Raw genomic sequence first — 15,338 nt, 5'->3', positions numbered from 1 at the left:
TCGCGGGCGGTGACAGGTGAGCGGCGGAGTGGGGCAGGTGGGCGGGAATGGCGGAGCAGTGGGAGCTGGACGAGGAGGGCATCCGCCGCCTGGGGGCGCTGACCCTGGAGCAATCCGGTAGGGCCAGGCCGGGAGGGCCTGGATCGGGAGCTTGGGGTTAGAGGCTGAGGGGAGAAAACAGGGGGAGGCAGAGGAATATGAGGTAGATGGCGGGGAACGGCGGTGGAGGAGCGGTCTCTGAGGCGGAGGAGGGGTTACTGAAGCGGAAGGGTTACAGTGAAGTAGAGGTGAAGGAACTGAAGTAACTGGGGAGTCTGGGGCGGAGGGCGAGAAATTGAGGGAGAGAAGCCGAGTCTAAAATGGAGAAGGAGAAACAAGGTTACGCGGACCCTGAGGCCAGGAACACAGAACTGGACAGTCTGAACTAGTGGAAGGAAAATGAGCCCCAAGAGCGGCATTGGCGGGAGAAGGGAAGCGCGGTGAGAAGGGCTTTTGAGGTCGGGGTGCTATTGAGGAGCCACAAAGGGCGTTACTTTTGGCAGTTTCGGAAACTAACGACCCAGGAGGGCTTTTCCTGGTTGAGGTGAAATGGGAAAGGATGTTCCTTCATCAGCCCCTCTCTTCGTCCAGTCTTCACCTCGAGAACTTAGCGATTCATTTGATCCATCTGGATGCGTAGCCTCCTTTTGAGACTCAGAAAGGGGTCTGATGTAAAAGGAATAGCAGCTGATCTCTCGAGGCGTTTAGATCAGTGCCTTGACTTCGTCCTAGAGGTAAAACGGGCGGAATGACTGCTGACCCCACCTCTGACCTGGGGTCTGACTCACACAGCTTGCTTTCTAAGTTTTTAAGGAGTAGAAATGTTGGGAAAGTTATCAGCGTTCCTGATTCAACTTTTAGCCTTCCTAAATTCACTGCATCGTAATGGCAGACCCTGTGTTAAATGCTTTCCCTGCATTATTTAATCCCCATAACAAGCCTGTGAAGCAGATGCTGTTACTGTTCCTATTATACAGTTGAGGAAAATTGGGTTTAGACTCTTGCCCGAAGCCGCACAGCTGTAAGTAATGCAGCCAGAGTTTATTAACCCAGGACTCTGATTCCAGAGCCTGCGCTCTAACCGTAACAAAGTTACCTTTCTTCCTCTAGTACTTTTTATTTGTGGGATATGCAATAACTTGGTTTTATTTTATTTAAATTATTTGTTATTTAAAATTTATCAAAATTAATACATGCTGGTAACAGTCAAACACTACATGAGTGAGCAAAGAGGGTATTAATCGGTCCTTCTTCTGGAAATCCCCCACCCCACCCCAAAGATAATGGTTTGGTGTGCATATAGATAGATTGATGTAGATATTTCAGGTTTTTCTTTTCCAAACTATTAATACTTTGAGCTCCCCTAATTTACAAGTTATCTAAGAAAAGCTTCATTGGCTTGACATACTGGTGTACCTTTCTTTTCTTTTTTCCTTTCCTTTTTTAAAAATTTATTCAATTTGATTTGGGGAAGGCACCTTCCATATTCCAGCTAGAATAATATGTGGCAGGATTTTTTTTTTTTGCTTGTTAGCTTGTTTTTATTACATGTGAATAACAAAATTGTGCTCATTCTGACAATTCAAACGATACAAAAGTATCTAAAGTAAAAGAATATTCTTCCCTCTCCTTTTCTGTTGCTTATACAAACATACATACATAGGTATCCTTTTTTATTTTTTTAAGGAATAGAGCATATATACTATTTGGCAAGTTGCTTTTTTTACTTACCAATAAAACATGGATACTTTTCTTTCTTCCCTTCCATCCTCCCTTCCTTCCTTCTTTCTTTCTTTCTTTCTATCCTTCTGCCACGTGGCTTGCACATCTTCATTCCCCAACGAGGGATTGAACCCAGGCCCTGGGCAGTGAGAAAGCAGAGTTCTAACCCCTGGACGGCCAGGGAATTCCCAAAACATGGATACTTTTCAGTTAAATGAATGTGCTGGTATATGCATTCTAAAATTCTTCTATATAAAATCACAGTGGTCACCTTGGGGGAGAGAGGTTTTTTTTTTTTTTTTTTTTGGGAGAGAGGCTTTTACTTTATTCTGTACTTTTCTGTACTGTTAGAATTTTCTGGCTGTGTAATAAGCATTACTTTCTTTTTAATATCCAAAGGGATAATCTTGGTGGTACAGTTATAGACCTTTTCTGTATGTTTGTTTTCTTTGTTATATTTCTCTGTAGTAAAAATTTCTAATAAATAATTATCCTTTGTCATGCAGAAAATTTTCATCTTAAGGTAGTCAAGTTTATTTTTCCTTATGATGTGTGATTTTTGTGTCTTATTTATGAAGTTTTCCCCTACACTGATGTAATAGGGTCCTGCATTTTTTTTCTAAAAATTCTGCAGCTTTGCTTTTCACATTATGTCTAATTTTCCAGGGGCTTCCCTGGTGGCTCAGTGGTTAAGAATCTGCCTGCTCATGCAGGGGACACAGGCCCGAGCCCTGGTAGGGGAAGATCCCACATGCCGCGGAGCAGCTAAGCCTGTGTGCCACAACTACTGAAGCCCACACACCTAGAGCCCGTGCTCCACAACAAGAGAAGCCACCACAATGAGAAGCCCACGCACCGCAATGAAGGGTAGCCCCCACTCCCCGCAACTAGAGAAAGCCTGAGCGCAGCAATGAAGACCCAACAAAGCCAAAAAATAATTAATTAATTAATTAATTAACTATGATCTGTTTCGTTTGATATCTGGAAACAGTGGATTCCAAATTTAAAAAAATCTAATCTATTTGGAGTTTATTTTTATATATGATATGTGATATAATATAATTGTATTTTTCTATGCTAATAGCCAGTTTTCCCAGAACCTATTTTGTAGTGTTATCTCTGCTATATTCCAAGTCACTTTATAAATGTGGGTCTGTTTCTGGGTTTTCTGTTCTGTTCCATTGTTCAGTTTATCTACTCCTGCACCAATATCAGACTTTTGTAATTACCATGGCTTAACAGTAAATCTTTTAAATTAATTAATTAATTAACTTATTTTTGGCTGCGTTGGGTCTTCATTGCTGCACGTGGGCTTTCTCTAGTTATGGCAAGCGGGGGCTACTCTTCATTGAGGTGACTTCTCTTGCTGCAGAGCAGGGGCTCCAGAGCACAGGCTCAGTAGCTCCACGGCACGTGGGATCTTCCCCCACCAGGGCTCGATTCCCGTGGACCCTGCATTGCCAGGCAGATTCTTAACCACTGCACCACCAGGGAAGTCCCTGGAACTCTTTTTTAAAAATCACATATAAAACCTAAAAATACTTAACAGTAATTTCTTAATATTATCAAATATCCAATTCGTTTTCTAATTTCCCCACTGTCCTATACATTTTTTCTTTTTTTTTTAATTTTTGGAATCAGGATCTATGTAAGGTCTATTGCAATTGGTTGATATTTACCTTAAATCTTATTTGATCTACAGGTTCTTCCCATTATTTTTCTTGTATTTTCTATTGTTTTTGAAGAAACTAGTCATGTCCTGAATAATTTCTTACAATCTGGATTTTGCTCACTACATTCCTAAGATGTTTAACATTTACCTCTGTTCCTTGTATTTCCTATGAATTGGTAGTTAGATAAGGCTTGATCACATTCAGGTTTGATTTTTTTTTTTAATTTATTTTTGGCTGTGTTGGGTCTTCGTTGCTGTGCACAGGCTTTCTCTAGTTGTGGTGAGGGGAGCCTACTCTTCATTGAGGTGTGTGGGCTTCTCACTGCAGTGGCTTCTCTTGTTGCAGAGCATGGGCTCTGGACACGTGGGCTTCAGTAGTTGCAGCACGCGGGCTCAGTTAGTTGTGGCTCGTGGGCTCTAGAGCACAGGCTCAGTAGTTGTGGTGAAAGGGCTTAGTTGCTCCTCGGCATGTGGGATCTTCCAGGACCAGGGATCGAACCCATGTCCCCTGCACTGGCGGGCGGATTCTTAACCACTGCGCAACCCGGGAAGTCCCTGTTTTTTTGGGTTTTTTTGCAAGACCACTTCATAAGTGATGGTGTATACTTCCATCAGGAAGTATATAACATCTGGTGTGCTTTTTGTGATATTCTCAGTCATTGAATATGATTGCCTAGGATCCATTAATTCATTCGGGATTGCAAAATGATAATTTTAAAATTCTTTAATATTTGTTAGTTGTAATACTTATATAAAAAGATATTTCCTCACGCCAACTATTTGGTTATCCTGAGGCACAGTTTGTATAGGAAAGAAAGGATAAAAGAGTTCCCATATACTCTTCCCCCCATCACACCTCCCCCATATCCCCTCTCAGTTTTCCTATTATTAATAACTTGCATTCACGTGGTAAATTTGTTATGGTTGTTGAACCAATAATAATACGTTATTATTAACTAAAGTCGATAGTTTACATTAGGGTTCACTCTTTGTGTTGTACAGTTTTGGGGTTTTTGACAAATGTATAGTCATGTGTCCGCCATTACAGTATCAACAGAACAGTTTCACTGCCCTAAAAATCCCCAGTGCTCCACCTATTCTTCCATCCCTCACTACTGAACCCCTGGAAACCACTGACCTTTTTCCTGTTGCCTTTTTCAGAATGTCATATAGTTGTAATCATACAGTATGTAACCTCTGGCAACCACTGATTCTTTAAAAAATTTTTTTTAATCTTTTAATTGAGGTATAATTGATATATAACATTAACTTAGTTTCAGGCATACAGTATAATGGTTTGATGTTTGTATACATTGCAAAATAATCACTGCAGGGGCTTCCCTGGTGGTGCAGTGGTTGAGGGTCCACCTGGCGATGCAGGGGACATGGGTTCGTGCCCCGGTCCGGGAGGATCCCACATGCCGCGGAGCGGTTGGGCCCGTGAGCCATGGCCGCTGTGCCTGCGCGTCCGGAGCCTGTGCTCCGCAACGGGAGAGGCCACAACAGTGAGAGGCCCGCGTACCGGAAAAAAAAAAAAAAAAAAAAAAATCTATTTTTAATCTTGCATTTATTTTTATTTTTTTAAATTTTTGGCTGCGTCGGGTCTTAGTTGCAACACACAGGATCTTTCCTTGTGGCGCACAGGCTTCTCTCTAGTTGCAATGCACAGACTGCAGAGCGTTTGGCCCCTTAGTTTGCGGCACACAGGCTCTCTAGTTGAGGCACACGTGCTCAGTGGCGAGGGCTTAGTTGCCCCGTGGCACGTGGGATCCTAGTTCCCTGACCAGGTATCAAACCCGCGTCCCCTGAATTAGAAGGCGGACTCTTAATCACTGGACCACCAGGGAATTCCCCAGGTAATTTTGCACTTAAACAGATCTTTTACCCGTGTATGATTTTGTAGTAACATCAGGCATCTGTCATTTGAAAAATATTAACTCACTGAGTTATGTCTGTCTTCCAAATACTGGCAAATTTCATTTTGTTACATTAAAAAATCATGTTTGTTAGTATCATCACAAATCTCATCAGAGATATCTTTAGGTTTTGGAATCTATCAAGTTTATGGTGGCAAATACAAGTTTATCAAAATTCTAATTTCAGCTTGGAAGCTCATATGTTATAATTGACAACAGTTGCTGTCACTTGTTTTCCTGAAGTGACAGCCTCACTTTCTTTATTTTCAAGAAAATGTCTGCCAACTATTCAAGTCTGAATAACCATAGTGTGTCAGATTTTTCAGGTAAAAATGGTGTTCAAAAAAAAAAGGGTGGGGGTGTTAGTTAAGCTGGCATCTCAAAATCCACACAAGTGTTTTCCCTCAAGGCACCCACCATACTTCAGTATTAAGCAGAAGTACTTCATGCGTACTTCCTATTTGGTCACACAATATAAAAAAGACATACTCAAGCGTCAAGATTTACTAAAATTAACCATTTTTATTGCTTTTTCAAGGGCATTCTTAAGAGAAAGTGGCTTTTTTTTTTAACTGCAAACATACAATGGTGACGAATACAATGACTAAGAATGAAGTTTGATGCCACTGCCTTGACTCATCCTAAGGCCTCAGTAGTTTTTGCTTTTACACCATACATGCAAATGTCAACACAGCAAAAAGAGCTATTAATGTTCTAATATTATTATGAAAATAATTTTTAAAAATAGTTTTGATTTTGTGGACCCCTGTACATGTCTCAGGGACCTCCAGGGGTCTAGGGACCATGTTTTGAGAACTGTTACATTTTGTTATGACATCTTTTAGCTTTTGAAATTTGTTTTGAAATACTAAGTTAAATTTTTCATTTGTTTTGTGGATGTATCTTTTTGTAGTGCTTTCATTTTTTAAGGATGCTATTCTGCTCTTTTTTCTTTTTTGTTTTAATAACCTCATATAAAATATGACTGTAAACCTTTTCTGTGTCTCTTTGTTAAAGTGCATTACGTTTTCTATACTTTTAGATGGGAAGAGTGGGCCAGAATAGCTTTCCTAGTTTCAAGGTTTTGGAGCTCCCTCTTCTGTTGTGTTCACAAAGTACTAAAAATAGGGCTTTAAGCTTGCGGAGAACTGCCATCTCTGCCTCCCTCCCTGACTTGTATCTGGACCTTCTCTTTCTTTTGAACCTATTGTCTCTATCCCCTTCAATGTGGATTCTACTCCCACTGATTTCTCTCAGGGATGAGTCTTGCCTTGAAAGGGATCTTCAGTTTCATACTTTTTATAGTTTATAGGTCCTAGACTGCTCCAGACTGCTCCAGCACCTTAAGAGCTTATTTCAATGCAATCCCCTGGCAGTCACCTGCAAATGGGATTCTGCAGAAACTCCTTCCAGTTTTGGTTGCTGTTCTCATTTTGGCCCACCACACTTGCCAGTGAGCTCCTATTGGCAGTTTTGAGATTCTCCTCTTTTCAGTGCTGTTAGAAGTCTAGTTGACATATATGTATGCATGTACATATGTATGTGTGTATATATATATATATATATAATATATATATATACACATATACCCACATACCTACATACACACACACACATATATATTCTTTAAAACACAATCACACACCCAGACACAGAGTCATACTTTTCCCTCACTTAATGTCTTGGAGATCTTTCCATATGAGCATCTACAAATCTACCTCATTCTTTTTAATGACTGCATAACAATAATTAACATGTATATAGCACCATGTGTCAGGCACTACTCTAAGTTTTGTATACACACACATATATATGTATATATCTTTATATACACACACACACATATATATATATTCATTTAATCCCTACAACATCTTGTGAGGTAAGTACTATTATCTCCATTTTACAGATAAGGAAACCGATGCACAGAGAAGTTAAGTGACTTGTACAAGGTCACAGATCTAGTACATTGTCCATTGTATCAATGAACTGCTGCTTAGGCCATCTAGTTCTACTCTTCTCCTGATGGGCTCTTTGACAGTTTTCTTTTTCTCCTTTTCCTCCCTCCCTCCCTCCCTTCCTTCCTCCTAAAACTTTCCTGTGATTGACATCCTTCTGGTCTACATTATATATCCTGGCAAAATGTTGTGAGTATTATCTATAGGACTAAATCCTCACAGTGGGATTGCTGAATTTGTTTGTTTTGAGAACTTTTGGAGACTTTTACTACATCCTTCAGGGTAATTAGAGAACTCAAGGGTTCTGTAAAACCAAGGCTTGGCGTCACTGCGTAAGACCATATTGATGCTTTTTTGCGCGGGCCTCTTGTTGTGGCCTCTCCCGTTGCGGAGCACAGGCTCCGGATGCACAGGCTCAGCGGCCATGGCTCACGGGCCCAGCCGCTCCATGGCATGTGGGATCTTCCCGGACCGGGGTACGAACCCATGTCCCCTGCATCGTCAGGTGGACTCTCAACCACTGTGCCACCGGGAAGCCCCATATTGATGCTTTTAAAAGGATGATCTGATCTTATGAGCCTTGAATGTAGGATCTTTTACACATGAGATACGGGAGGAAGGAAGGCCTGTTTTCAGTGACTCTGCTCTTTATCCAAGCCAAGATCATAATATATCTACTGATGATCTCTTTTCAGAACTGGTGGAGTCTCTTTCATTGCAGGGATCTTATGCTGGAAAAATCCATTCCATTGGTGATGCCTTCAGAAATTTTAAAAGTCTCCGATCCTTAGATTTATCAAGAAATTTGATCACTAGCCTGAAGGTAAGTTCTATATTCTATGACCAGTCAGTTTATTTTTTTGATGAGAAGAAATAAAAGGTAGATAATATCAGCCTGGGGAATATAGCATCTTCCTTTAAAATGTTTCCAAACTAAATTTTACTATTCACTGTGAAATTCTTTTATGTTTGACATTTTTTTATTATAAAATATTGGGAAAAAATTCCTTTTATACTGAGAGAAAACTATATTAAACTATCACTGCCTAGGGCAATAGTACAATTTTTAATGTGTGTTAAAAAAATTATGAGGAGCACTGTTAAAAGTACAGATTCTTGGGAATTCCCTGGTGGTCCAGTAATTAGGACTCTGCTTTCACTGCTGAGGGCTCGGGTTCAATCCCTCATCAGGGAACTAAGATTCTTCAAGCCATGCGGCATGGCCAAAAAAATAAAATAAAATAAAATAAATATATAATAATAATAAAAGTACAGAGTCTTAGTCCCTATTCTGAGAGAGACTCTAAGTTCATAAATCTGTGGTGGGTCCAGGGCATTCCCAGGGGATTCTGATGATGTTGGTGCATGGCCTAAGTTGCTACTGTGAGTTTTTTCTAGGAGGGGGAGGAAATGATGGTCTTAAAAACAAAAATTTCCATGCCAGGAGGTGGTGGTGCAGAGGGCAGTTTAGGAAAGTAGGTGGGAGCATGCTTAAGCAGAAAGTGTGAGGATTAGCAAACGCACAGAAAGAGCTCTACAAATATAAATGCCCACACACACAGAGATGGAAGTTTTATTTTCTTTGCATAGACCCCCAAATGGTATTTCTTCCACTGTTCCCTTTTTGCCCAGCTATGGGGCTGTCTTGATAAAGCCCTTCTGTGCAAGACTGAAGGTGAAAGACAGATTCTATCCAGGATTGGTTAATGATCTGGATTATTCCTCCAGTTTTGCATTTCTTAGGGGAAACTTGTTCAACAACACAAATTAGACCCAATCTCAAGGTCTAAAACTAAGGGCCCCAAAAGAAGAAATCCAAGCTAGATCAAATTTCCAACTAGGATTCTAAAAGCAGAAATTCCAAGTTGAACTAGGTCTTTAGACTCTTTGATAACAGCCCTTTGTATTTGGCCCACAAATTTCAGAAAGTATTAGTACAGAGTTATTTAGGTCTCCTCTTCTCATATGTATTTTTATCTGATTGCTCTTTTCAGACTAAAAAAAATTGAGTGAACATTGCTGTCATTTGCTTTTTTACTCTCTTTTGTTCCATTTCTGTAAATTGGCTGAAAACTGTTGTGAAGATTAATCAAATTAGCATGTGTAATCAAGTATTACATATATAAGACTCCTGTAGTGTTTGGCATATAGGAAGTACTTAATAAATGTTAGTTTTACAAATTTTTTTGCATCTATGATTTATCTGCATGTATTCATCTCTAGCAGTTCTGAATCATTTTGCTTAATTTTCCCAGGGGAGAAATGTTTTGTGTTTAGTTCTAGTGTAGCGTTGGGGAATACATGAATTTATGCCAACTGGGAAACATGAGAGGAGGATAAGAATTGTTTCCTTGACTTTTACAATGAGACATTAAAAGATTACTTGAGCTGGGACATCAGACACATTTAAAGACAGTCCTAATGGTGTACTGCCCTGAGAGTGAGGCCAAAAGCACTGATAAATATTCCCAACCATTGACCCTTTCACAATGTAGAAGTTAGTGGAGGTGAAAAAAGCCAGAAAGAAATGCATCCAACTGTAAACAGTGTTCTATTCAGAAATATTTTGAATATATCTTTGAGTTTTCTAAACTTCCTGCAATTATAAAAAGGTTAATTTTAAATGAGAGGAGAATAAAAACATTATTTTATAAATACATGATGGAAAATAATTTTACCTTTCTGAAATAACTCTCAATGACAGAGTTCCTTTTATGGTAACCATTTTTACTACTAACAGTATGTGATTATACATATATGTACATGTTTTGAAATATTGTCCTGAAATTTAATGTTGGGCACAAGCACCTAACTAGCCAAATACATGAAAATTAAACAATTATTTTCAATAGTAAGTTTTAGCAAAGGAAAAAAATTGTGGCTTTTCTTCTCCAGTGTCCCAGTTCTGATTGTACTGTTGCTAGAGATGTGGGGGGAGGGGGGTGGGGTTGCTAAGTCCACAGAAATAGAACAGAAGAAGGCAGAACATTTCTACCAAGGAGAACTGACTGATTGGAGGATGGGGAGCTTGTAGGGTGGCAGTAACTCTGAAGGGGAAAACAAGGACAAAAGGGGCTCTTGACTGGTCCAGGGGGGAAGACTTGGAGATCGCATTGTTTTGTTTTGCCATATAGTCCATTCACCCTAAAAGTGAGGTCTTGAGATATAAGAACATATACATACACACTTAATTTTTTTCCCTGCCGTTCTCCCCAGAACCATCTTTCTTTTGCCTCCCTCCCTCCCTCTTTTAAATTGAGGTACTCCTGGGGTCAGGAGAGTGGTTATAGCAAGGGTGAGAGAAGTGCATAAGTGACTTGGCCTGGCTACCACTGAGAAGGATTGGATTGGGAGAGTGATGGGGGGCAACAGAAGTAGAGAACTGACCGCTGATATTTGGATGTCAGAGCTTATAAAGGAGGAAATGTATGATATGTATGAATTATTTAATGTATAGCACATCCAGTGCCCATGGGCTGCAGCATTCTTATTCTCAGGCAACTAAATGGGAATTTCAACCCTGCCTTTCTCATGGGTGTCTCAGGTAACTGTTTAAGGATGGAAAGTAATAGTTGTATTTCCGTCTTTATCTGTGAGATTCCTAGTGCTTCCCAATGTGCAGTTTCACAATGTAGTCTTTTCCTTGCAGGGCATCCAGTATTTATGTTCACTCCAAGACTTGAATTTATATTATAACAACATTCCTTCCTTAGTGGAGGTGTCCCGCCTACAGCCTTTACCCTTCCTCAAAGAACTAGATTTGAGACTCAATCCTGTTGTCAGGAAAGATACAGATTATAGGCTCTTTGCTGTGTACACGCTACAAACTCTGGAGAAACTGGGTGAGACCCTCCTCCCCTGTTCTTTGCCCCAGAATCTTACTTTAAACCAGCTGCCTCCTAACCTTTTGGATGTTGGCCCAGAGTATGCACTGGCAGGATATATTTGTTTATTAGTCAATATTTATGTAACTCTTTTGTTTTGGCAGGATGTATGACGAGTCCTTTTATTGTTTATTGAATGACAATCTATGATTTTATCAGTTACTTCCAGCTTTAGTTTTCTTCAGTTGATGGTTTCATCACCACTTCCTCCCCAACAAAAAGTTTCCAGGTTGAGATTTATTTTTCCAGGTGCCCCAACTTTGTAACTGAATTAGCAATAGAAAATGAATACAACAACTCTTTGGGGCTTAGTTGTCAAGGAACAATAAATATTCCTTCAAATGAGTTAGTCTGTATTTCTTTATAATTTTATTGTTGAGTATACATTTCTTATTGATATAAACTTCTATGTTACATGCCCCTGGGAAAGTTATTATAGAGGAACTAAGAAAAGTCTTTCAGAAATGGTGTAACTTTCAGCCTTAAGATTAGGCCATTTGGATTGTTTGCTGCCCAAGCTGTACTTTGCTGCAGAGGTAGTTACACTTATGTGGCAGTTGTTGCTATGGTGTCCCTGTAGTCTCCCTGAGTTACTAGTGCTCCAGTGACAACATAATAGCATTATTCTGTGACCCATCTCTAACAAAAGATGAGACTGATCTTTAGTTTTTACTCTGTGAATATGCTTTTCTGACCCATTACTGTTTACTCCAAAAAGAAACATGCTCAGACCACGGTTTTTGCCTCTAGATGACCGAGCCGTACGAGAAAGTGAGAGAAAGGCTGCCAAGCTGCATTTTAGTCAGTTGGGTAACAATGAAAATTTTCTTTTAGAGGTGGAAAAAAGGTAAGAAGAGTTTTTACAAAAAATTTTTTTAGTTTGGTTCTGGACAGAGAATAGTGAATTCCTGCTTAACTTTCTTCATTTTGCAGCAGAAATCTCTACAAGTTGTAAGAATCCTCAGATCAGAAATGAAAGTATCTATGCAACATTTTGAGATTTATATGGGGTGAGAATCTGGCCCTCAGTGGAACATTTCTGCTTTCTTGAACTATTGGGTCTTCTTTGGATATAATCGTTGTACATTCTCTAAAGTTGTTGTTCAAAGTTTATAGATAGGGATATTATGGTATTACTTATCATCCCCATAAGTGTATACCAACCCTTTCCTGGTAGAGTTATAAATCAGTACATGGTCTTTTCCCATTGAATTAGGAGGATTACGTTACCATGGGCAGGGTCGTTAGAGATAAATTTGTTAAAGAATGATAAGGGAAGCATTTCTGTACAAAACCAAAAGTAAATGGACCTTTAAGCTCTAAAGTATCTGAATGGTAGATTTTTTTCTATTTCTTATTACCAAAATTCTATCAAAGTAAGGTATCATATTTTCTACCCCAAAACTCATGCTTTTGAAAAAAGTTGCTTTATTATTTTTGAAAAATAGAAGTTTATTATAAACAATTTAAATAATATAGAAGTACAGGGAAAAAAAGTCAAAATCACCCCATATTTTGCTACCGAGTTAACTACTAGTAATGTTTGGTATGCATCCTTCCAGACATCTGTGTACCTATATACACATGTAGATATATCTATTAGTACTTTTTTCTGATGGTAAAAGTAATGTGGGTTTATTGTTGAGAATATGGAAAGTAGAGAAAAAAAACAAGGAATAAGCCACTCATAATCCCACTACCCAGAAATAAATACTAATTATATTATGGTAAATATCCTCTTAGTCTTAGGTATATGTATGTGTGTGTGTGTGTGTGTGTGTGTGTGTGTGTGTGTTTTGTGTGTGCATGTTTATATATTATAACAATATATAACATTATATATTATATAATCAATATGTAAATATAAAATAATAAATATATTACATTTATTTTATAGTAATTTTCTTCCTATACATACCTTTTTTAATTTGATAAAATATGAAAATATCCACACAACATTAAATATTCTTCCCCAGAATGTTTTTTATTTGTTTACTTCTTTATTGTCTTTCCCCTCCACTAGACCATAAGCTCCATGAGAACAAAGACCTTGCTTGTCTTGTTTACTGCAGTATCCCTAGTGCCTAGAACAATGTCTGGCCCATATAAGTTGCTAAGGAATAATTTGTTGAATGATGAATGAATGAAGTCAGTGCCTGTTGGCCTGGGATCTTGCTCGTTTCCACTGACTTTGCCTGTCTCTGCTCTGATCCATTATATATTTTATAATGTAATCCTCAGAGAGCAGCCTTAGTTCCCTATTTTTTTAAGCTCCCTTTTTTTTAAAGTCAAGTTTATTAAGGTTAATTTACATAGACTAAAATTCACCCTGCTGTAGAAAGAAATGGAATATGTCTTAAAAATTATTTGTATATGTACTTTGTAAATTAATTCCTATTTTATATGCATTGGGGTACCTTGTTTACTATAGAAATCCAAAGATGAGTTAATGTATAACTGAATAAACTTACTAGTGAGGCAAATAATTTTCACCACTATATTTCTGTTTAGTTACCTTATAGTGACTGCAAAAGCAGAGGTAAAATGTTGCTCAAGTGCCTGGTATTAACATTAATACTTTATAAGCTCTCCAACCTTGGGTGAAGGTTTTTTTTTAAAGCCTTTCTGAGTCCCAGGTCCCCCAACCTATAAAATGGTGATAATAGATTAATAGGAGATCTTTTATGATTAAATGAAATGGTGGGTGTAAAGTGCCTGGCTTATAGTCTAGGCTCTCTGTACTTACTGTATTTCCCAATCTGTACTTCCCAATCTTACTATACTATATCAACCAAGTGCAAACACTTGCCTTTCTTGTCTCTTTTTCAAACTAATGGCTATAGTTGTCTCCCTTATAATTCTTGGTAGAAGAACCTTCTTTTCTGTGTCCTAACTATGAGTTTTTTGATACAAAAGAAAATATTATTATTTATAGTATGAAATACTATTCCCTCAATCACCCAGACCTAAGTTTGTGTCAAGAAAACAGAGTAAGTTCTGAACTTTCTGGCTTTCATGCTTTAAAAGCTGAACTAGAGTGTCTTTCTCTCTCATTATTCCCAATAAAAATATGACTTTAAAAAAATAGCTTTAACTGAAATATTTGTGAAAATAATATGTTCTAGAGCATTTGAAAAAAGAAATCTGATCACCCTGAAATAATGTTTTCTAAATAGCCTTTACTGGTGCTCTCAGAAGCTTCTTTTGAGTTTTAAATAAATTATTCAATGTGGTAGCTCTAGGGAGAAGACAGTGAAAAACTGTGTAGCAAATGAGAGCACTGCATCAAAAGTCAGCACTGATGTTGATGACAGGATTGAAACTGGTAAGTTTTCCCTTTCTGATCACAAAACGATTAAAACATTAGTTGTTTCTGTTTTCATGGCCAATCTTGAGTAGGATGAAGACAAAATAGTTGAGAAATAACCACATTTGAAGAAAGCACAAAATTTACTGGCTTGTATTTTTCCTCTTTTCTTTCACTGCCAGAAGGGCCCTATTTACTGAGTAGGCCTAAGCCAAAACCCATCAAAGTGCACAAGCTGTACTCAGTTCAATTTCACTTATATCACTTTATATCATTAGGCCATCCTGAAAATTGCATTACCCATCTCCACAGGATTCATTAACCAGAGACTCAGGACTCATCTGCATCAATGCAGCTGACACCATTAGCCTTCTGGGCTTCTCCACCTTGAACCTTTGCAGCTACAGAATCTCTTGTGTTTGCGCTATATTCTTGGGGATTGTTGCCCATACACACTATTGGTAATCCAACGTGAATAAAGTGGTTATGCCACATTAATGGTCATGCCACAGGCTAGGAGAAAGCTTTCCACTGGAGGAATTGCATTCAATGTGCCCTTATAGATTAATTTGGTACTCATCAGATGACCTTTTAATTGAGAAAACTTTCTTTTGTATCAAGGCCTCTGTCCCTTTGAAGGGTCTATTGAATTATATACAAACTCTAAAAATTAATCCTTAAAATCTCAACAATAACTAATAGATTGACTATGCAGTTTAGACATTAAGCGTTTTCAGTTTGTAACATACAATATTTTATTTCCTGACTTCTTATCTATCTATGTAGACATTAATTGACAAGTTATTTTCACAGTATTTCATGGTAAAATAAGCCATAGTG

The 15,338-nt window shown here is 38.4% G+C and overlaps 1 protein-coding gene across 1 annotated transcript in view; it reads left to right on the top strand.

Moving 5' to 3' along the window:
- Nucleotides 1-47: 47 nt before the first annotated feature.
- The window catches only part of LRRC36 (leucine rich repeat containing 36), a 45,975-nt gene continuing 30,684 nt past the window's right edge, over nt 48-15,338 (top strand). Inside the window, 5 exon segments of the mRNA XM_024732808.1 lie at nt 48-117; nt 8,003-8,130; nt 10,957-11,149; nt 11,942-12,038; nt 14,428-14,516. Coding sequence (XP_024588576.1) covers nt 48-117; nt 8,003-8,130; nt 10,957-11,149; nt 11,942-12,038; nt 14,428-14,516 — 577 coding nt within the window.

This window comes from Neophocaena asiaeorientalis, unplaced genomic scaffold, assembly GCF_003031525.2.
Source record: "Neophocaena asiaeorientalis asiaeorientalis breed wild unplaced genomic scaffold, Neophocaena_asiaeorientalis_V1.1 scaffold90, whole genome shotgun sequence".
Taxonomy (NCBI): Eukaryota; Metazoa; Chordata; class Mammalia; order Artiodactyla; family Phocoenidae; genus Neophocaena; species Neophocaena asiaeorientalis.
The sequence above is the reverse complement of the archived record's forward strand: the minus strand, read 5'-3'. Positions and strand labels throughout refer to the sequence as shown.